Below are 23543 nucleotides of genomic sequence, written 5' to 3' on the forward strand. Positions count from 1 at the left end.
GACAAAACACAAGCTTCCTGGCTCAAGAACACCTTTCAGCATTTTAAACCCTAAACAAAGTGAGGTTTAACTGTAAAATACAGATGACATCTTTTGAGCAGGTTCCTCTGCTTTACAAATAGGGAAATATTATTCATTAAGTTTACTTTTTTTTTTTCAATACTGGGGATGGAAACCCAGGGGCATTGTATTGCTGAGCTATACTCCCAATCCTTTTTTAAAATCCTTTTCATTTTTTGAAACAGGGTCTCACTGAATTGTGAAGGGCCTCACTAAGTAGCCAAGGCTGTCTGTGATCCATGATCCTCCAGTCTCAGCCTTCCAAATGCTGGGATTACAAGCATGCGCCACCGTGTCCAGCTAGAATTATATTTTAAGTTGTCTTTTCTCACCAAATGTCGGATAGTTTGATGATTTGAAGAATTTTGTTTTTGTTCTTGGTTAGAGTTGACAGTTTTTATCTGGTAAAATAAGTTAAAAGGTATGTCTTCATGCCTTCTAATATGATGTTGATTCATCACTAGGTCACCACATGTTAAGTGAGCATGTGCTGCTGCCAGGGGATGTGGAATGGTGGCTTGGCTTTCTCATGCAACACCTAGGGCAGGAACATGAGAATTAGGGTAAATGCCAGATGAAAACGCACCCCCTTACCATTTGTATTTTTCTTACTCTGTAAATGTAAAGTATCGATGTAAATGTAAAGTGCGATCCTCCTGCCTCCGCCTCCCAAGCGCGCGCGCCACCACGCCCGGCTTCCATGTGTTTTTTTAATTGCAAGTAGTAATCAAAAATTGTTTTTGGTAAATGTGATATGTTATTATTAAGAATTAGTAGTAAAGATTACATACTGTACTGAATGCTAATCTCAGAAAATTGTACATTAATATAAAAACATTCATTATATTTTACTCAACACCTCCTAGATTTTTGCTAAAATTTAATATTTGCAAAGCAGTTTCAGAGAATATAAAATTGTTAAAAGACCCTATGAGATTATAAATTTAGTTAAATGTCTTCTTCATAATATTTACAAAATTCCTGTTTCTGTGCTTGATGTTCTTTTGAATTACTTCAAGTTTTTATATTGTAAATTGGAATTTACTTTGCGATGGTTCTTGAAGTAAAAATTAAAATATTAGGTAAATTATATTTGTTATTTAATGACTAATTTCTTAAGCTTTGAATTCATTATTAATTACTTTTGGTTCATCTCTTTATTTAATTTTATTTTCACAAGCCTTCCATCTTAGTTTATATTCCCAAATTTCCTGAGTTACCCAATTCAGCATTTCCCAAAAGGTTTTCTGCAGAATAGCAGAACATGAAGTATGAAAGCTGCTCATCACATGCATTTATTGTGTTTGGCTGGCCTTTTTGAGTCATGACTTAAAGCCTAATGAGATAGAAACCAAAGTAGCTAATTCTACTTCAGTCCATTAGTTGGGGGTCAGTATTGAAAAAGACACTATAACAAATAATCAGATTATTGATGGCAAGTCTTGAGTTGATATTCTTCCTTTAGAAAAGGAAATATTATTCTGTAAAATGTTGTAGGTTAATATATATAACTTTTTGACTTGTTCAAAACATACATTTTTCTGTTAAATTAGGCTTGTAAAATTTTAGATTAAATTACAGAAGAGAATATTAATGCAATGAAAACCTCAGAGTTGATATAAATGAGATATTCTTATGTTTTTTAGACTAATTTATTTTAATTTTCTTTTCATATTTATTTTTTATTTTTTTATTTGTGCATTGTAGTCATACATTCTAATAGGGGTATAAGATGTTAGAGGCATGCATGCACTAAATTATTTTAAAACATGGGCTATCAGGACACCCGGGAAGATGGTGACCGAGAAAAGCGGAGCTTAAGAGTCCCGCTAACAACCAATCTCCATTACCACAAAATCAGCGCCTTTCATAGCCAGAAAACACCATCACCAGAGAAACAAAAAAATCACCAGGCTCCAGAGAGAAAACGGATGAGAACATAGCTCAGAGCTACAGAGGAGATACACCGGCCTCACACCCGAGGACGCGGCAGCAGTGCCATACTGCCGGCGGCAGTGGCAAGTTCACAGGACGGCTACAGCAAGCCGAGGTGAGCCGCTGTGGAACAGCCAGGCGGGATTTTTCAGCGCAGGGAGCATCTAAAGCTCCCAGTGGCTGAGCTCAGCACACGCTTCAGGGACTCAGAGTGGAACTCAAAACCAAGAAGAAATAAGTCAGCCTCATGGCCGAGGGCGTGGCAGCGGCGCCATATTGCCACCGGCGGCAGCAGCAGCGAATTCACCAAGTTCAGTACGGCTACATCTGCGAACTCAAGAACAGTGAGTCAAATTGCGGGCCACAGAGGAGAAATCCCAGTACTGTACTCCCTGGGACTTGACCCAGTGGGGGAGTGGCGGTGGCAGAGATATCACACCATAGGAGAACGTACAACCTGGCACCCCCCACAGTCTAAAGCAGCCTCTATTGACTCTCTGGGTCGGAGACTCTGTGATACAACCCAGTAAAGGAGTAGTGGGGTCTGAGATACTACAGACTCGAGATCCAGAACACCTTAAGTGAAGTCATAGTGACCCAAGGGAAGAACCCAGAGAAGGCACAAACTTCCGAAATCATGGGAAAGAGGAATAACACTGGAGCAATGAATTCCCACAACCCCACAACATCAGAACCTGATAAAACAGAAAATCAGAGATTTCTAGAAGATCAAATCAGGAAAATAACTGTAGAAATAATAGAGGTGCTTCGAAAAGAACTCAGAGAGAGCCAAAAAGATATAAAGGATGCAATTAATGAAGTAAAGGCCTCAATTCAAAGCACAAACAACTGATTAGACCACATGGAGAACAGAATCTCGCTCTTAGAAGATGATCATTCCAAAAATGAACACATAGTTTCTAATCTAGAAAAAAATATCCAACAGCAGGAATCTAACATTGAAGAAATATGGGCCCATTTTAAGAGAGCTAACCTAAGAATAATTGGAATAGAGGAGGGAAAAGAAAGTGAAACCAAAGGGATCAACAATCTCTTCAAGGAAGTAATAGCAGAAAATTTTCCAAACGTAGAGCAAGAGGTTGATACACAGATCCAGGAAACTTATAGAACTCACTTTAGACAGTATCGGAGAAGAGGATCCCCACGCCACATAATTGTCAAAATGACCAATGTGGAAGCCAAGCAGAGAATCTTAAAGGCAACAAAAACAAAGGTCCAAATGATATTTAGAGGCAAACCAATTAGAATCACTCCAGACCTCCCAAACCAAGTCATGAGAGCCAGAAGGGCTTGGAGTAACATATTCCAAACTCTGAAAGAAAACAACTTCCAGCCAAAAATTTCCTACCCAGCAAAACTTTCTATCAAATTAGATGGAGAAATAAGAAGCTTCCATGACAAACAGAAACTGAAGGAATTTATGTCTTCAAAACCAGCGCTAGAGAAAATACTCAGAGATTAACTACAAAGAAGAAATAGGTAACACACACCAGAACCAGAGAAACAATATTTTTCATCCAACAGACAACTAAGATTGGTTATCTGTGGAGATTCATTACTTATGTTAGTCTATTACCTATCTCTAAATTGTATTGTTTGCCTTTATTGTTGTTAATTTTTAGGATTTCTAGTTGGAATATTAATATACCTTCAAATGTAGCATTTGGAAATATTTTATCCCATTCTATTAGTAACTGTTAACTCTGTTTACATTGTCTTTGGATATACAATATGTTTTTTATTTTTTTAGGGAGTTTGTATACTCTTCTGTTGCCTGTGCCATTGAAATCATATCCAAGAAATCACTGCCAATTTCAATGTTGTGAGGTTTTATGACCCAGATTTTCTTCTAAAAGTTTATAGTCTTAAGATTTATATTTAGGTCTTTTATCTATTTTGAGTTAATACTTGTATATGGGATTAGGTAAGGGTCCAATTTTATTCTTTTCCATGTAATTATTATTTTTCAACAATATTTAGTTAAAAGATTATTATTTTCACCACCAAATATTTGTGGAAACCTTGTCAAAAATAACTTGAAATATAGGGAAGAATTTAGCTCTAGGCTTGTATTTAACTCCAATGGTTTATATATCTGCCTTTAGAACAGTACTACACTGTTTCAATTATTATAGATTTATATGGTTTGAAATCAGAAAATATATATCTTCTAGCTTTGTTCTTTATCAAGATCGTTTTGGGTATCTAGAATCCATATTCCATATTAGGATAGATTTTTTATCTGAAAAATAAATATATAAATATATGATAGTTTCACCTAAAAAATAGAAAAAAAATATTCTCTGGTAAGAAAGAAAGCAAAAAGAATTATTGAAATGTTATCTTTAAGTCATCAAAAGCTTGGTATCAGACAAATGAAACTGTTATGTGAGATTATCATTCTTAATTTTGGATAAGTTGCTATAATACTAGATGTCAACCACTAAGCCAAGCATGGGAAGGAGGGATGGCGAGAGAATGGGGTGGGGATCGGGTGGGGGCTGACTGGGTGATGTGTGCATGTATGTCTACAAAAATTTGTATCCCACTATGATGTATGAATACAGTGCACCAATTAAAAAAAAATTAGAAATACAAAAAAAACAAAACAAAAAAAAAACATAGGCTCTCTGGGATCCATTTGCTGTGGCTGGGCTTTGGGAAGACATTGAAACTCCAGTAATTATATGCCAGAGCTGGTCAAGGCCATATTTCTTTAAGGATAATTCATTATGAAACTGTGGAGTTTTCCCAGTGCTAAGAATTTATGAATATTTAAATGGATAATGTAGGTAGTCTTATACATTATGTTAATCTAAAATATAGATAAAATATACACTGATTTCTTTAAATGTGATACACATTTGAATTTAGGTACTTTCCTTTTAAATTGCCTTGTTGGCTTTTATTTAATAAAATTTACACTTTCTATTTTTCTTTTATAGGGCTCGGATGCTTCTAGATCAATACCGAAAGAAGTCAAAACTTTTCCGAACTAAAGTTCTCTTGGTCCCACTAGGAGATGATTTTCGCTACACTAAATATGAAGAATGGGATTTACAGTTCAAAAATTATGAGCAGCTTTTTAATTATATGAATTCTGAGCCTGAATTTAAAGTAAAGGTAATGAGAAAATATTTATGGTACTATATTTGAAGTCCAGCTTTCATTATTCAATGAGGCTATAACACAATATCCTTAGTTTCTTTGTCCTGCATCCCAGTATTTTTTATAATATATAATTCTTATGTAAAAGTATATAATCCATTAAGGGGAAAATTATCATATACTATGATTTTATTATTTAAGTTGACCATACCATTCCTTGAGAACTAGAGAGGCATTATTTTTAATGGGATTGAAAATATGCACCTTGTACATTGTTTTTATTTTGGGGGGATTGTCCTATTTATTTGTCAGTATTGAAATTTTATTGTTTCTCTCAGATAGTTGAATCATTCCGATTTAATACAGTGAATGATGTTTATAGAGGAACATGCCATGAATTTTACAAATATACTGAGTCCAGAAATAACTTTACCATTTTCTTCAGAGAGATTTTTTAGCTTCTAAAATGAATCATTTGCCTATGTTTCTTGCCTTTTATTTTTAATCTTGTGGAAATTTTAAAATGGAGCCTACAGTTTTGAGAATAACCCAAATAATTTCAGTTCAGGGCCACTTTTGTTTCAGCTGTAACCCACTGCCATGTCACACCGCCTTTCTCCCGCCCCCCTGGGATCATTTTGGAGAAAATTTTATATGTCATATACTTTAATTTTTGTGGTACTGGGGATGGAACCCAGGGACATTGTACCTTTGAGCCACATCCCCAGCCCTATTTTTTATTCTTTAGTTTGAAACAGGGTCTCATTGAGTTGCAAAGGGCCTCACTAAGTAGCTGAGGCTTCCTGCAAACCATGATCCTCCTGTCTCAGCCTCCCAAATGCTGGAATTACAAGTGTGCACCACCATGCTTAACTGTCATATACTTTTATCTGTAACTATGTCAATATGTATCTCTAAATGTTGAGGGTTGTATGTAAAACTATATTTAACCATAATTTACATTATTATATATCCGGATAGATTCATATTTTCCTGATCTCCTAAAAACAAATGCTTTGTTTGTCAAATTTTAAACATGAGGCATAACGTGTGCTTGGTAAATAAGTCTTTTTTTTTTTTTTGGTGGTACTGGGGTTCCTGGAAGCCCTTCTACCTCCGAGCTATGCTCCCAGACCTATTTTATATTTTTGAAACAGGGTCTCTTACGCCAGCGCGGCTGGCTTCGAACCTGCGAGATCCTCCTGTCTCTGCCTCCCAAGCGCGGGGATTACAAGCGTGCGCCACCACACCCGGCGGTAAATAAGTCTTTTAAAATTTTTTATGCACCTTAGGACCTATGTAAGAAAATTAGTCACTAATTCCACATGTTTATTTTATTCACATATTAATCTGTAAGACAGAAGAAAATTTATGAAAATACTATAAAAAGGAATCGATATTAACTCTGTAGGAAATTAAAAAGCTAACGATGGATCCCAGTTTATGTATTCAGAATTCAAGTTTATTAAGCGAAGTTTTATAATACCAAGTAGATAAATTTGAATAAAAATGCTAAGTGTTTTCAAGATACTTTCAACTAACTTTCTACCCAGATCATGAAACCCAAGCACACATAGGGACTCTGTTTAAGTTGTCCATGTAGTCAAAAGGTAAAGCTCAAACATGAATTCTTCATCAGAGGAGGGGGTATATATGTGGGTGTATTACTTCTAAAGGGATCTTACTGGAGAATGGTTTAGGTCGGGTCTTATATTTGACTCTGAATAATTAGGTCTTAATTTTATTATTTTGCCATTTTTTCTTTGTATGCCCACCAGAACAACTTTTTAAAGGAATTTTAAAAATTACATATAAATGTATCACATATATAGGAGAAGTGTGCAAAGCATAAGTGTGTGGAGAATATCTTCAACCTTAAATCCTATATAACCACCATCCAGAACAAGGCTTAGAAGATTTATAGCACCTGGAATGGTTCCTCTTGTCTCTTCCTCATCATCATAAACTCCTGCTAATATCACTTGTTCTTGAACTTTATTTGAAGGGAATCTTAAGTTTATTTATTTGTTTTTTTTTTTGGTCTGGCTCTTTTGTTTCCTGTCATGTTTATGAGCTCCACTTAACTATATTCACTTCTTTCTGATGCTGTATAGTAACTGTAGTGTCCATTTGATGAATCCATCACAGTTCATCCTTTCTACTCGTGTTGCATATGTAGGTTGTTTCCAGTTTTTGGTCTGTTACAGATAAAACTGCTTGAATATATTGGGGATGTTTTGGCCACATGTTTGTAAGTTTTTGTGGGTGTAATATGGGGTGGAATTTTTGGGTCATTGGGTGTGCATGTCTTTAACTTTATGCCTGACAATATTACAGGGCATTAGTTGTAGTGTATGACAATTTCAGTCATTCTTGCAGCCTTATTACCACTTTGCATTGTCAGAAACTTTTTCTTTAATTTTTATCCTTTTGATAGATGCGATTTTTTTTATTTCTCGGAGTTGGTGAGGTTGAGCCTTTTTCATAAGTTTATTTCCATGTGGTTATCCTTTTGTGAAATACCCATTTAAGACTTTTTATGATTTTTTAAAATTAAATTGGTTTGAGCCAGGCCTGATTGGACACGCTTGTAAGCCCAGCATTCGGGAGGCTGAGACCAGAGGATCACGGTTCGGGACAGCCTCAGCTACTTAGTGAGGCCCTCCGCAACTCAGTGAGACCTGGTTTCAAAATAAAGAATAAAAAATAGGGCAAGGGATGGAGCTCAGGGGTCGAATGCCCCTGGGTTCCATCCCCAAACCCACAAAAAAAAAAAAAAAAGAAAAGAAAAAGAAAAAACAAATAAATTGGTTTATCTTTTCCTTACTGCCTACAGTTCTTTCATTCAGTTTGGATTGAGTCTCTTCATATAAGAGCTATGTAAATAATTTTCTCCTACTATGTAACCTGTGTTGACTCTCAGTGCTGTCTTTCAGTAACCAGAAATTCTTAAATTTTATTAATTATGTTAATATTTTTCTTTATGGTTAGTGCTTGTTATGTTCTGTTTAAGAAATTTTGTTTACTTAATGATCATGAGAATATATTTCTTATGAAGTTATTTAAGGGGACTTACTGTTTAGCATTTAACATTTAGGTCTTATCTTTGTCAATGTTCTCACTGCTGTAATCCAAGACAATTGACCACACAGCTAGAAGCAGGAAGATTTATTCACTTTTTTTGAGATTCAGGCTTCAGTTCATGTGAGGCTGAGACTGGAGCTCAGGGCTTGGAGGTGGGAAGCAGAGAGCAGGAGAGCAAGGGCTCTGCTCTCACAGCATGGAGGCTGAAAGCTGAGAGCAACAAGTAAGGGAATTCTGGGGCCTCACCTCCCAGGGCACACCTTCTCCAGCCACACCCCACCCGCCAGTAAATCCATCACAGCAGACTCATCCCACTGATGAGATTACAGCCCTTGGGACTTAATTACGCCAACTCTGAACCTTCATAGGTACTCTTCAGGGGACATTCTGCATCTAGCTCTAACATTCTATCCAGGATCTCTGAAGAGCTCATGTCTATTTCAGAGTGCAAAATCTGTCGTCCATCTCCAAATGTTCCCATAGTCTTAATGGTTCCAACATTGCTTAAATGTCCCAAAGTCTCCTATGAGAACCAAGATGAACTCTTGGTTGTGAGTACCTGTAAAAGAAAGTAAAAAGCACAATAAAAAGTAAGTTACATTCCTCCAACATACAATACCACAGAGTAAGCATTGCATTTCAAAAGAGAGGAACAAGGCCATATCCAAATCCAACAGGGTAAGCATTTAATCCTACAGCTCCATTTCTGTTGTCTGGGGCACATGGTGGTGAGATGCTGTCTCCAAGGGGTCTTGGCAACCCCACCTCTGTGGTCTGGTTGATTGAAATAGGAGGCCCAATAAGTGTAAAGTTAATTGTATTCAGATTAAATCATAGATTCAATGCAATCCCTACCAAAATCTTAAGTTTTAATTTCTAGTAGAAGCAAAGGTTGCAAGAAAAAAATTTGCAATTTAGAAATGATAGAAAGGTTGCAAAATGTAAGCCATGGAGTCAGGCTGGAAGGGACAGTATGCCTCCCATCATTTTATCATCAATCATGCCATTTCCTATAAAATTTTATAGGTTGTTTTTATCAGATTAACAAAGTCTCCCTTAAAGGCCTCATTAACATAGGTTGTTGATTTGTAATGACTAGGTACTGAATATTATCAAGTGCTTCTTCTAGGGCATGCTTTCTGTTAGGCCTTTGTGTCTTAGGCAAAGATTAGACCCATGGCCCAAGATGATAATTGAGTAGATGGTGAGATTCACTTGGATGTATTTCCTTTCTCTCCAGCATTCTTGTCTTTTAAGTCCTGACTGCTTTGGTTGCTCTTTGGTATCCTTAGGGTTTTTGTTTTTTGTTTTTTTCCCCCTCCATATAGTTTTCTTAGTTATATCTGTGGAGTGTTTGAAGTTACCTTTTCTAAACTGTTGTTCTCATAGAAGTGTCCTATGTTTAATATTGAAGTGGTTGCATTTTAGTATGAAAACCATTTAAGTACTTTTATATGATTAGTTTTAGGTGTCCTTATCATTTTTCAGTCCTTAAGGACTGAATTAAGCTTGTGAGAAAGCCCAGTAGGCCATTTTCTAAACTTCTAAACATTGCTTTGGGAAGTTGCCAAGCAGAAAGTATTTTCATTCTTGTATGCAACAAAAATTAATTGAAAGATTTTAAAAGGGTAGCCACATGTGGTGGCACATAGTTGTAATCCCAGTGCTTGAGAGGCTAAGGCAGAAGGATCACAGGTTCACAGCCAGCCTCAGGTACTTAGGCTCTCCACAACTTAGTGAGACCTCATTTTAAGTTAAAGAATAGAAAATAGGGCTGGGGGTGTAGCTCAGAGGTAGAATGCCCGTGGGTTAAATTCCCACGCAAAAAAAAAAAAAAAAAAAAAGTGTATTTCACTGCTGTTACCAACTCTTTAGTGTACCATAAGTTTCTAAATTTTGAAACTCAAAAGAAATTTAATTCTTTATGTTAAATAAAGTTTTTTTATGATAAAATGAGATTAAGAATATCATTGAAAGCCGGGCTTGGTGGCACTTGCTTATAATCCCCGCACTTGGGAGGCGGAGACAGGAGGATTGCACAGGTTCGAAGCCAGCCGCACTGGCTTAAGAGACCCTGTTTCCAAATAAAAATATGAAATAGGTCTGGGAGCGTAGCCTGAAGGTAGAAGGGTTTCCAGGAACCCCAGTACCACCAAAAAAAAAAAAAAGAATATCATCGAATATTTTATCACTGCTGTGATCATGTATACATTTCTAAGCTTATTTGTACTTGTCAGATAGAAAATTAATGTCTTTTTTGTATTTGTGACCTCCTTCCTTGCATGGTTAAATACATACTTAATATTCTGCTTCTTAGTAGTGCTTCTGAGTGAACAATAATATTATAATATTAACTTATCTATATTGAGTGCTTATTTCACTCATTCTCTGAACATTCTGGTAGATACTATCATTATCTCCATTATAATATAAAAAATTACTGAGGCACAAGTTGATTGACTTCCCCAAGATGACATTGTATCTGGTGAAGCCAAAATAAGAGTGGATGACATAGGCGAAAAGTTGCTTATCCTTAATAAAATTGCAAGAATTTAGAAATAATCATCTATTTTGCTGTAATAAAATTTATTGTGGCATAATTAGATGGCAACAGCTTGCATGTGCCTTACTGATATCATTGTTACACATGTTTGCAGTTGAAATTTTGCCTTTACAAAGGAGAAGCAATAGCTAAAATGTACTTTTATTTTCCAGGCAGGATCCTAAGCTTTTCATGTAGAACACTACTTGCTGTAATATAGAGACATTATGTAGTATGTTCAAAACTGCATATGGTATAAATGGTAGAGATTTTAAACCTGTGCTATTTCTATGTTGAATCAAAATAACTAGTGTGTGTCTGTCTCTCCTGTTCATATTTAAGAAAGACATAATAAAACCAGCTTCTGATTATTAAGCAATACATTATCCATTGAATAATCTATTTTATTTTTTTTTTTATCATGGTACTAGAGATTGAATCCAGGAGCATTCTACCTCTGAGCTACACCTACAGTACTATCTTTCATTTGTTATTTTGAAACAAGGTCTGAGCTGCTGAGTGCTTTGCTAAGTAGCTGAGGTTGGCTGCGAACCTGCCATCCTCTTGTCTCAGCCTCCGTGTGCCACCACACTCAGCTGAATAATCTATTTTTAACAAGAGTGCCTTTTAGTGTCTTTATAAGCTGTGGCATAATGTTTCTTCTTTGATTTGTATAATAGTTTGGACTCATAAAAAGGGGCTTATGTACTGTAAGTTTGATTATTAGACTGTTTGAGCAATCGACCTTGAAACTCTTGTCATTCTTAATTTTTTATTTTTACTCTGTAGAGAAATTTTGCTTTTCAAATGACCCGCTGTTCCTCAAGTATCTCCCTTACAAGAATTCAAACCAGGAATATAGCAGTCAGGAGTAGCCGTGTTCTAACAGTTTTGTTAGCCATAAGGAAGTGCATACTTCTAGAGCTTTTTGCTTAACAAATGTGTCTTTTATTTTTCCTGCTGTCCCTACTGGATCATTGAAAACTTTGAAACTTTGAAGATATATAAGGAGTTTATGTATCCACAAATTTAAAGGTTTAAATAATCCCCCCAATTTCCCAGCTGATCAGATATACAAGTTTTCTCTCAGTTAAAATCGAGACTTGATGCAAGTAAAAAGCCCTTGTTATTTTTCCCTTACTTTTGATTTTATTAAAAAAATTTCTGAGCACTATGTTCATCTTAACTGGAAAGCACTGGCTAAGTGTTAAATGTTTTAACTTTTCAGCATAAGAAGTAGACAGTTTTAAGCTAGAAATGAATAATTGAAGTATATCTCTTTTAATATTTACTAGATACAGTTTGGAACTTTATCAGATTATTTTGATGCTGTGGATAAAGCATATGAAGCTGACATAAAAAAAAACCCATCGCTGTTCCCTGTTCTAAGTGGAGATTTTTTCACTTACGCTGACCGCGATGACCATTACTGGAGTGGCTACTTTACATCCAGACCCTTTTACAAACGAATGGACAGAATCATGGAATCTCATTTACGGTAAACTTACCTTTAGATCACTACAGTTTCATATTCATTTTTTTTGTTATCATAGGCTTTTCGTAGAGTTTTGCATAATATACATCATTTACATAGTTTTTCTTTTTGCGGTACTGGGGATTGAACCCAGTGACATTCTACCTCCTACAGCCCCAGCCCTATTTTTTATTCTTCATTTTGAAACAGGATCTCACTGAATTGCAAAGGGCCTAAGTAGCTGGGCTATCTGCGATTCTCCTGTCTCAGCCTCCCAAGTACTGGTATTACAAGTGTTTGCCACCACGCCTGGCTCATATATAGTGCTTTGATGTATTTAATGAAGCCAGAAAATTTCAATGTATTCAGAAATGTATCTCTAAAGTACCATCAGATTACTACATGGGTCTTTCTTTGGGAAAGAAAAAACAATTTCTATAATTAGGTATTCCTTTAATTCTGTTTTGTATTTTTCTAATGAATTTACCTGTGTTATTTGCATTATCATATTAATATTCAGTGACACCATCATGGTGTGTGTACAGGCCAGTAACCTGGCAGGCTGGATTGCTGGAAACAGTGAGTATCAAAGAAGCAAATAGAGTTCTTCCACCGCCTGAGCAGGCCTCCAAGTCACACTCTAAAACTAATGTATTTTATATGTAGGAGAATGTAGAGGCTCCATCTTAATTATTTAATTAGAAACATATTTCTGTAGGTATGTTTTACTGACAAAAACAAGATTTGAATTGATGAAGTAGCCAGATTCACTGAAAAAGTAAACTGATTTAGAGAAGGTAGAGTAGTCAATAGAAAATGTAAAAACATTAAAACAGCACTATCGAGTTGAACTTTCAATTACTGTTCAGTAGACCTTTCTGCAGTGATAGATTCTATTCTGCAATGTCTAGCATGGTAGCCATGACTCTTGAGCATTTGAAATGTAACCAGTCTGACTGTGACCAGACCTTACCACTGAATATCTAAAATGTGATTGGTGTGACTGGGGAACTCCATTCCTAATTTCATCTAATTTTAATTAATTTATAATTATTAGCCATGTGCCTGATAGTTAATATATTGAGGAGTATAAGTAACTGAGTCTGAGTTTTTTGTTATGGTAAAATTATCTCAGATTCTCTCAAGATAAGATAGATTGTACCTTCCTGCTTTTATATTGGATTCTAATGACATTTTAGAAAAACTGTTTTTAAAAATCACAAATTTCAGATGGGCATTGTGATGTATGCCTACTTAGGAGGCTGACACAGGATTGCAAGTTCAGAGCCAGCTTCAGCAGCGTAATTACTGAGGCTCTTGGCAACTTAGTGAGATGAGACTCTGTTTCCAAATAAAAAATAAAATAGGGCTAAGGGTGTAAGCTCAGAGGTAGCAAGCTCCTGGGTTCAAACTCTAGCAACATAAAAAAAATAAAATAAAAACCTTTAATCTCTGTGCTTTTGTATAGTTCTGCCTAAGCTTTAACTGTTATTTGGGATATAAAAAAGATTTTTTTTATATTTATAACAATATATTCTTCATATATTTTAGAGACTTATATACAGAATGATTAGTTATCTGTTATGTTATTCTAAACTTTCTTTGATAGAATGAAATGAGAACTAAATAATGTAGAGATTCTTTCAGACCACTAAATTGGTAAAAGTGTTAAGGAATTTTAGTGGAAAAGAGTTGTAAGTATCTTAATTTATTGAACATTTTCAAAGCATAGTGGTTACTGTTAGGGATCTATTTTGAAAATTGTGCTGTCTTAAAAGCAAAACAAAGAGAAAAGTTATAGGGTAGCTTTGATTTTCAAAAGTACTAATTTATTTTAAAATAATTTTGTCTGAAAGTAGTAATAGTTCATTATCATTTGCTAAATGTGGATTAAAATAAAAAGTATGAATAGGAACACTTTCAAAATCTACTGTTTAATATTTGGGGATATCTGATATAAATATATATATATATATATATCAGATATCTATATATCTATATATATCTATATCTATATCCATATATATATAATATATGCGCCTTTTCAAGACCAGGCATATTTGCCATGTATGTATATGGACATAGATAGGAAATTTAGTCAATTCAGTCCCATTGATTCTCATGCCATGAGTTTTGGAAGGGTTAGAATCTCTAGTGGAGATTATTTACTGTTTTTTATTTAGTTTAGAGAAATTCTTCACATTTTGTAAAATGCAATTTAACTTCTCTTTCCTGAATCTTAATATATTTTCATGCTGCCTTGATTTTTTTAAAATTTTCTTTCCATTGTCCTTAACATGTTTGGCATATAAAACATTCCTATACTTTTTGCTCCATTGAGCCATGTCGTCTTTTTTTTTTTAATAACTTTCTTAGAAACCTGTCTTAAACCATCTTCTGATGTTAAAAATAAAAGGTGGAAACTATAAGCTCCATATTTTTGTTCCAAAGCTATTCTTAAAGTTTTTTTTCTTTAAAGTAAATGAGAAATGACGTCCTATTTATATTTTTAAATAAGCTTTTTCTGTTGTATGTACTGTTCAGAACTGTTAAGTAGCCTTGTCTCAGCTGCTGTTCCGCCATCACTTCCTCTCCTCTCAGCTTTCCGCTCCCATGAGACTTTGCATCATGAGACTGTGCATGAGACCATGTCTCTTCTCTTTTTAATGTCCTGGTGATGTTCGTGATCTATGTCTGTACTGCTTTTGGAGAGCAGAAAGGACAGAGATTTTTACCCAGTTCTTACTGCTAGCTACATTCAGAGTTTTTTCATTATGATATAATTCAATAAACCTATTTTGCTGCCATTGGGTGCTGGCTTCTTTCCAGGATCATCTGGAACAAGGGCCCCCCAAATCAGTGTAAACATGGTGGTCTTTGATGATCGAGAAGTTAAATACATTAGATAGATATTTTGTGGTTTTATAGAAATTTTTATCATCAGTATCTTTTATATAAATTGTACTGGAATGTGGAGTTTTACAAAACCACGTTTAAATAGTATCAGTGTCATATATTTTAAAGCATAAGCTAAAATGTTTCCTTTGTAGTAAAGATTAATGACTGTTTTATGCAATTAGGGCTGCTGAAATTCTTTACTATTTTGTCCTGAAAAAAGTTCAGAGATGGAAGATAAACAGTTTTCCTTCATCAGTACATTTTACGGCACTAACAGAAGCCAGAAGGAATTTGGGGCTATTTCAACATCATGATGCTATCACAGGAACTGCCAGAGACTGGGTAGTTGTGGACTATGGAACCAGGTAATGTAACTATAGGTAAATAAACTTTTAAAAATCTTTTGACATTGTGAGTCATAAGATTGTATCTTGAGATGAAGTTATCAAAACACACTTAAAATGATATTCCTTATAGGTGTTACAACAGAAAAAGATCATTTATCTATCTTTATTCTTTGGTGGTACTAGGGATTGAACCTAGGTGTGTTCTACTTCTGAACTACATCCCCAGCCCTTTTATTTTAAATCAGTGTCTTGCTAGGTTACTGTGCTGGCCTCTAACCTGTGATCCTCCTGTCTCAACCTTCCAAATACTGGGATTACAGGTGTTCAATACTGCATCCAAATAAAAAGCACTGAAAATATAGCATTTTCAGGATACCTATTTAAGTAACTTAGCTGCACCAACTTTTTATTGCAGGGTATTTCTTCAAGTAGAGTACTAGGACATTATTATAAAGCTGATGCTGTTTTCTCCTAAGTTTGGTATGGTAATTGGGGTTATCTTTCATGATCAAGGATTTGGCATTAAATAAATAGTTAAAATCCAGGGAGATAAAAAGTGCTCCACTTCATTGTATAGCAGTTTAAACTCATCCTATCTTTATTTTTAGAGGCATCTTGATAGACAAGAATATAAGATGAGAAAGCCAGGGAGAAGAAGATCCTAGAAAATGTGTGCAGGGTGGGTGATGTGAGCAATTGGGAGTTAGAAGAGTAGCTTAGGTACTGATAGCAAAGCTATCTTCAGTTCACTAAAGAACTGTTAGGTAAGTAAGGGAATAGAAACTCAGTTGCATCTGTGTTAAAGAATTAGATACATGGCTGTAGTGGCACATGCTTATAATCCAAGTACTTGGGAAGTTGAGACAGGAGGATCTCGGGTTCATTGCCCGCCTCAGCAGTGTAGCAAGACTCTCGGCAAATTATTAAGACCCTGTTTTAAAATAAAATATAAAAGAGATCTGAGGATGTGGCTTGGAGGTAGAATGCCCTTGAATTCAGTCCTCAACAACACACACACACACACACACACACACACACACACACACACACACATGCACGCACATACGCGTGCAAGCACACATGCACACACGCACACCCGTCCATTCATTTAAACCACTGCAAAAGGGTTAGTTCCTATATTGGAAATGGAATTTTGACTGCTGTTTCACTGTGTTTTAGATTATTTTTGTCAATAATGATATGCTTCTATAGTATTTTAAAATCATTAATATACTGTGATATTCTTAGAGATTTTAAAAGTGGATTGTTTTATTATAGCTGCTCTTGTATGTGAAAAATATACAGAGCACATAAAATCAACGTTAAAAATTGGCTCACCACGGATACTCTTATTACTAATTGTCTAGAAATTAGGAGGAAGAGAATATTTTTGAGGTTTCATTAATTGACTTCAGTCCTTCAAAAAGATATTCAAGGTAATATCTTCTCAGTTTTCTTGTGGAGATTTTTTTTTTTTTCTTAGAATATTGTATCTGTTGAGGTTGAGCTGGTCCTAATGTGAGAAATTCATTCATTAGATGATAATAATGTTGATATTTCTCCCACAGGAAGTTCTTTTTTTTTTTTTTTTTTTTTGCAGTACTGGACATTGAACTCAGGGCATTTCTACCTCTGAACTACACTCCCATCCCTAAATTTTATTCCTTATTTTGAAATAGGGTCTCACTAAGTTGCAGAGCCCCTAAGTAGCTGAGGCTGGCTGTGAACCTGTGATTCTCCTATCTTAGTCTCCCAAGTACTGGGATTACAAGTATGTGCCACCATGCCCAGTCCAAAGAAAGTATTTTTGAAAGCAAGCTCAGATTCTTCGTTTTCCCTTTTTCCTTCTTGGTTTTGAGAGCCTAAAAGTGCAACCTTGTCGCTGGGCGTGGTGGCGCAGGCTTGTAATCCCCGTGCTTGGGAGGTGGAGACAGGAGGGTCACGCTGGTTCAGAGCCAGCCTCGCTGGCTTAAGAGACCCTGTTTTCAAATTAAAATATAAAATAGGTCTGGGAGTGTAGCCCGGAGGTAGAAGGGCTTCCAGGAACCCCAGTACCACCAAAATAAAAAAAATAAATAAAAATAAAATTAAAAAGTGCAACCTTGTAGAATCAGACCAGGGCAGAGCTCCTAAGACGATGTGGAGAAGCCACACTGCCAGTTTGCCCTCTCTGGCTGCCCTATTACACATATTTGGGTGTCAGTCATAGAGTTTTGCTACAGAACATTTTCTTTCTTGTGACTTTCCTGTGAAGCCTGTCATTAGTTCCCCAATATGTTTTGTATTGCTTTTAGCTTACAGAAACAGCCCCATGCAGAATTGTATGTTAGAGCAAAAAGACATAGTGATTCTCGAATTGTACTTGACATTTGCAAATATGCTTTGCAAGTGTTTCACACTTCAATTGAAAAGTCATAGCAATTATCAAGCCATTAGCACAGACATTTTAAGGAGGAAATTTCAAAACACAAGTTAGAGAATTATAAACAAAGAGGCAGCTATCATTGGGTATTGTCTTGTACGTAGACTGTTGACTGTTGTTCATTCACAACAGAACATTGGCAGAAATGTCCTTGTGAATAAGTATATGACTAAAAGATTGCATTTGACTGCTATTAATAGCAACCCCAAGCTGAATAAATCTTTCCCACTTATTTTTATGTTTTTGAAAGAAGTCTGTGAGTAACCAGGTCATGTCAGGTGTGGCAGCTCCCCAATGTCAAAGGGGATCCAGGCTCTTTCCCATTCTTCCTTGCCATCCTAGGGTGAATCAGAGTCATGCTGCCAAAGTAGACTGCTTATGTAATTATAAACTGTAGAGCAAGATTACTTTATGGTGTGTTTGGAGGTTGATTCTAATAGGAATTAGACTGGGACATTGTTTTGAATGTTCCAGCTTCAAAAGAGATAATAGGGCATATGTGAAAGGGAAAAATGGTAAAGAGGTCCGTTACAGAAAGGTTTTAGAATCCTGCCAATTATTCCTAAGTTATAATGTGGGTAGGAAGAAAAAACTGAACAACAGGTGAGTGAGTGTGAGGATCCTAATCCATAGATCAAATTGAATAATGGATATAATACCATCTGTTTAAACAACAGCAATGACCGCAAACTAGAAAACTGATTCCTAAGTGATTTCTTCTGAACTGTGCTCCATATCAATAGCATAAGTACATGTGACAGACTGACAGAGCCTGAGAAATCCTGTATTAATGCAATGTTTAAACATTGTGCTTTGTTGTGTGTGTGTATGACAAAAAGTAAGAGACAGAGAATTGAACCCAGGGACATTCTACCTCTGAGCTACACCCCCAGCCCTATTTTATTTTTTATTTCGAAAGTCTTGCTAAGTTGTTGAGAGTATTATTAAGTTACCTTAGAGGTGCTAGTGCTATCCTGTCTCAGCCTCCCAAGTACCAGGATTACAGACATCTGACATGCCTGGCTCATTTTGTTTTGTTTTAAACAAAACAGCTTAATATGTCCTGAGGAAGTGGGGAATGGTCTGCTGTTTTTAGTTCCCGTCTCATTAGAAGGCTTACATGTGTGTTGTTGGGATGAAGACATCATGGCTTTCACTCAGGGTAATTGGGACTCCTAATGCATTGTGATACATGTATGATTTTAACTTCTGGAGAACATGACTTTTATTATACAGGTTCAGGCTGCCTAATAAAGATAGTCATATTCCTAAACACAAATTAAGGTTAAAGGGGTTATCTCCAAGATTGAACTATATCCTTTCATACGGTCTTTTAGTCTGGTGAGAACACTTACTACTATTGGGAAATGTTTGAATATACTGAGGAATTTAATTGGATGACAATATTAACTTCCATCCATACGATTTTAGTATTAAAGTTATAGATTTAATATATAAGTATGTTTAATCAATAACTTATTCATCATGGGAATTTACATCTTTGAAGGAAACTAATGTTTATAAAACAAAGCTATATCTAATTATTTTACAGATTTTTTTGTTTTTGCATGACAACAAAAATATTTTTAATCATAGGTCCTGTGACAGTTGCCTTCTGTACTGGAGAAAATGATGACTGTATAAGCATTATAGAAGCATTGTGATGTTTATTGAAACACAACTGAGAGTGTCTCTCTGCAGTTTCCTCCATTATGAGTTTACTTAAAAATGCCTAGTCTATAAAGCCTTAAAGAACCATGATTGGATTTGGTGGTGGGACCCTTAATCCGGTTATTTTCTAATGTGTAGTGCTTCAGCAATAGCTGATGATATACTGAGGTTACATGGCAAAACTGATCATGAATCATTAAACTCTTATTCTTTTGGTTCTCAGATGTAAGAATACAATTTGAAGACAGTAATTTCAAAGACCAAGAGAAGTAACAGGGATACAGATAATTTCATTATCCAGATCTGTGAAAATCTCTCTTCTTGTCTTGAACAAGAACATGAAATTAAATTCAGTAAAATATCACCATTAATTCCTGGAGAATAGTTTATATCCTTATGGAATTTTCTTGTGGACTAAGAATCTCATATTTCCTTTTGCCATTGTTTTAACCTTTGTTGAATTTTTTTCTAAAGTAAAAAAAAAAAACATTGCTTTTTACAAGCTACCTTGTCACTGTTAGGGTAGTGATCATACTATAGATTATTTATTATTTGGAATCATATTCATAGAAAATACAAGTGCTTGGATAAGTTAATGTGTTTCAGGTGTGCTCTAAATGTTTTCTGTTTGAAGTGAATTCTGACCAAGAATATCTTCTGATTAACCTTTTTTTTTAAGTCTCAGTTCTGGTTAAGAGATGTTCAGAGATAATTTATACATTCATTATATTTTTCATTTTGTGAATAAAAGATGAACGTATTATAGGTGGTTTGACCATTGTAAAGAAGCTTAAAATATTGTATCATGTGTTTAAATTCTCAGACTAATCTAATTTTTTATTTTACAGACTCTTTAACTCATTACTTGTTCTGAAAAAGATAATTAGAGATTCTGCATTCTTTCTTATATTGAAGGACAAACAAATATACGAATCTTACTCTTCCGTCCTACAGATGGTTAGTTGATCTCTTCTATAGTTATAAAAATGTATGATTCTAGTGGGGTATGGTGTTCACTTCTGTAATGCAAGTATTCTGGAGGCTGAGACAGGAGGATTGCAAATTCGAGGCCTGCCTCACCATTTAGCAAGATCCTCAGCAAGGTAATGAGAAAAATAAAATTTAAAAAATAAAATAGGGCTGGGGGTATAGCTCGGAGGTAGATTGCCCCTGGATTCAATACCCAGTACCAAAAAGAAAAAAAGAAGAAAAAAAGTATGATTCTTGTATCAGAAAAGGGAATGAAAAGAAATATTGAAATATAATTATTATTTTGTACTTTATTTAAAATAATTTGTATTATTTTTTTAAAATTATCTGTGCATTCTTTTCTAAGTGTATCTGTTTTATTTCTGATGTATATTTTGTTCTGACTAAATCTTAAAATGAAAAATAACACAGTGAGTTCATTTAAGGGAAGATAAAAAAATATAGGCTTATAGAATACATATAGTGATACTGTCACACAGCTGGGCATTACCAATTAGTTATTCTGCTTTTAATTAGAACTTTTTTTTATTTTGGTGATACTGGTGTTCCTGGAAGTCCTTCTTCAGGCTACACTCCCAAGACCTATTTTATATTTTTTTTACTTGGAAACAGGGTCTCTTAAGCCAGTGAGGCTGGCTTCAAACCTGTGCGATTCTCTTGTCTCCACCTTTCAAGCGCGGGGATTACAAGCGTGCACCACCACACCCGGCTAGAACCCTTTTTTTAAACTTAATATTTTGTTGGTGCATTGTAGTCGTACATCTTAACAGAGTACAAGACATCAGAGGCATATATGTACACATCACTTTAGCCCTTACCCAGTCCCCACCCCTTTCCATCCCCTCCCTCTTTCTCATGTTTGTCTTAGTGATTGACATTGATATGTATGTGAATGCACATCATGTACATTAGAGAGCTTTCTTGCCCCCTCCCATCACCCCCAGTTAGGCCTCCTTAGGAACGTCTTTATATTTCAGTTTTTTTCAAGTCCTTAATTTGACTCTACTAACCCTGCATTTGAATGGTCTTCTGGTTTTGGGGTGAGGTCCGTTGAGAGCTTTGGGCAGCACTGAAACACGTGTGGCAGTAGAGCAGGGTTAAAAGAGTTAGAGAACAGCTGTTAGCTTTGGCCCTGACTGTAAGGCCTTGAAAAGGATACTTGCATTCATGGGCCTTTATTCATTTATCTGTAAACTTGAAGGGTAATACCTGCTTTGCCTCCTGCTGCTGTTAGAACCAGAAGTGCTAATTACAACAAACTGTTCTGAAAGGTAGAACATGCCTGTTCTGCAGCAAGAAAAAGAATTAGCAAGAGTGGTTGATTGTTAACCCTTTTTACACTTCCACTTGACTACTCAGATATTTTAATTTTATTTTTGCAGTATTAGGGATTGAACGTGGGGCCTTGTGCATGGTAGGCTAGCACTGTACCACTGAGCCTGTAATGTTTTTATGTTATTTTGAGACAGGATCTTGGTAAGTTGCTGGGACTGGCCTCAAAATTGGAATCCTCTTGCCTAACCTTCCAGGCAGCTGAGATTACAGGTGTGCGTCACCTGCCAAGCATCAGAGATTTTAAAATTAGACTTATTTATCCTTATAATTTATTTTAAATGTGCTGTAGAATTTTATATGTAACTTGTATTTACACACCTGAAATCAGAGATCCAGCTTCAGTATTTTTATAGATGATCTTATAATAAAATAACGATTACATATTTTCATGTTAAAGTAAAAAGTCCATTTCTTGTAGAAATGGACATGCAGTATCTGAAACACATGATAACAAAAGTAAAGTAGTAAAGCCTTTTATAGAATTTTTTCTAGAACTCTGATTTATTGGGTTTCTAACAAAGCCTTCTGTTATGGATTCTAGCCCTGGTTGCTAAAATATATTGTGCTTTGAAGTCTGGACACATAAATACACATACATACGAATTGTTTCTTTGAATTTTAATGTATCTTATATACCTAGAAAGAGGATTCTTGTTTCTTATTGTACACTATCAAAACTTGTTTTGAAACAAATTTTAAAAGTAAAATAAATTCTTTTTTTTTTAGGATTCAGATCAAGAATCTTATGATTCTCTGCCACAGAAAAACAAAATACATCTGAGTCAAAGTGACCCAAGGTAAATTTGTAATTTCTAAAACTTTTACCACTTTTTTGGCTCTTCTGGTTTTCATAGTTTGCACTTTTTAAAAATTTTTTATTGGTGCATTGTGGTCATACATGTTAATGGGATAAAAGATGGTGGAAACATACATGTACATGCACACACCACCCAATTAGCCCTTACCGAGTTCCTGCCCCATTCCCTCTCCTCCCTCCTGCCCATGCTTGGTTTAGTGATTGACTTTGATATGTTTAAGTACATCATGTGCTTTAGAGAGTTTCCCTCTACCCCCTCCCATCCCCTCAGTTAGGTCACCTTATTTGCTCATCTGTAGAATCTCCTCCAAGATCGGAGGGGCTGCATCTGTTGAGGGCTTGAAGGCCTTCTTGGTGTGTCTTCCCAGGGTAGAAGATAGAATGGCAAGAGAGCCTGCTTAGAGAGGAAGCTGGGAAGGGGGCTGGACTCATTCCTTTCTCAGGAAATTACTCTCAAGATAACTCACCTACTCATGTGATAATGGTATTAATCTATTTAATAGAGCTAGGTCTCATGACCTATTAAAGGTCTCACCTCCCATTAGTGTTGTATTGGGAATTAAGTTTCCAATCAGTGAACTTTGGGGGATACATTTAAACTATAGTAAACATTTTCAATTTGAGAGTAATTTCTCAAAACTATGATTACACATTTTCTTTTAAGTACTTAAAATTTTAGTTAGGTATTTAATGATACGATTAACTGTGGAGACAGAATGGAAGTCAGTATTTTCTCAGCGTGGGTGACTTCAGGATACCAACTAGATATAAAAAGTATTTAATTTTTGAAAATATGCAACATATCCCCATTGCCAGTTGCTCGTTGAATGGTTCCCTTT

General features: G+C 35.5%; 1 protein-coding gene across 1 annotated transcript in view; it reads left to right on the plus strand.

Annotated features, from left to right (window-relative positions):
* The window catches only part of MAN2A1 (mannosidase alpha class 2A member 1), a gene marked incomplete at both ends in the record, with an annotated part of 172795 nt that overhangs the window by 76040 nt on the left and 73212 nt on the right, over positions 1-23543 (plus strand). The window contains 5 exons of the mRNA XM_080697892.1: positions 4962-5139; positions 12046-12248; positions 15305-15487; positions 20411-20519; positions 22614-22684. Coding sequence (XP_080554018.1) covers positions 4962-5139; positions 12046-12248; positions 15305-15487; positions 20411-20519; positions 22614-22684 — 744 coding nt within the window. The remainder of the gene's footprint in view (positions 1-4961; positions 5140-12045; positions 12249-15304; positions 15488-20410; positions 20520-22613; positions 22685-23543) is intronic.

Source organism: Muscardinus avellanarius, assembly GCF_963383645.1.
Source record: "Muscardinus avellanarius genome assembly, chromosome: 1".
Lineage (NCBI taxonomy): Eukaryota > Metazoa > Chordata > Mammalia > Rodentia > Gliridae > Muscardinus > Muscardinus avellanarius.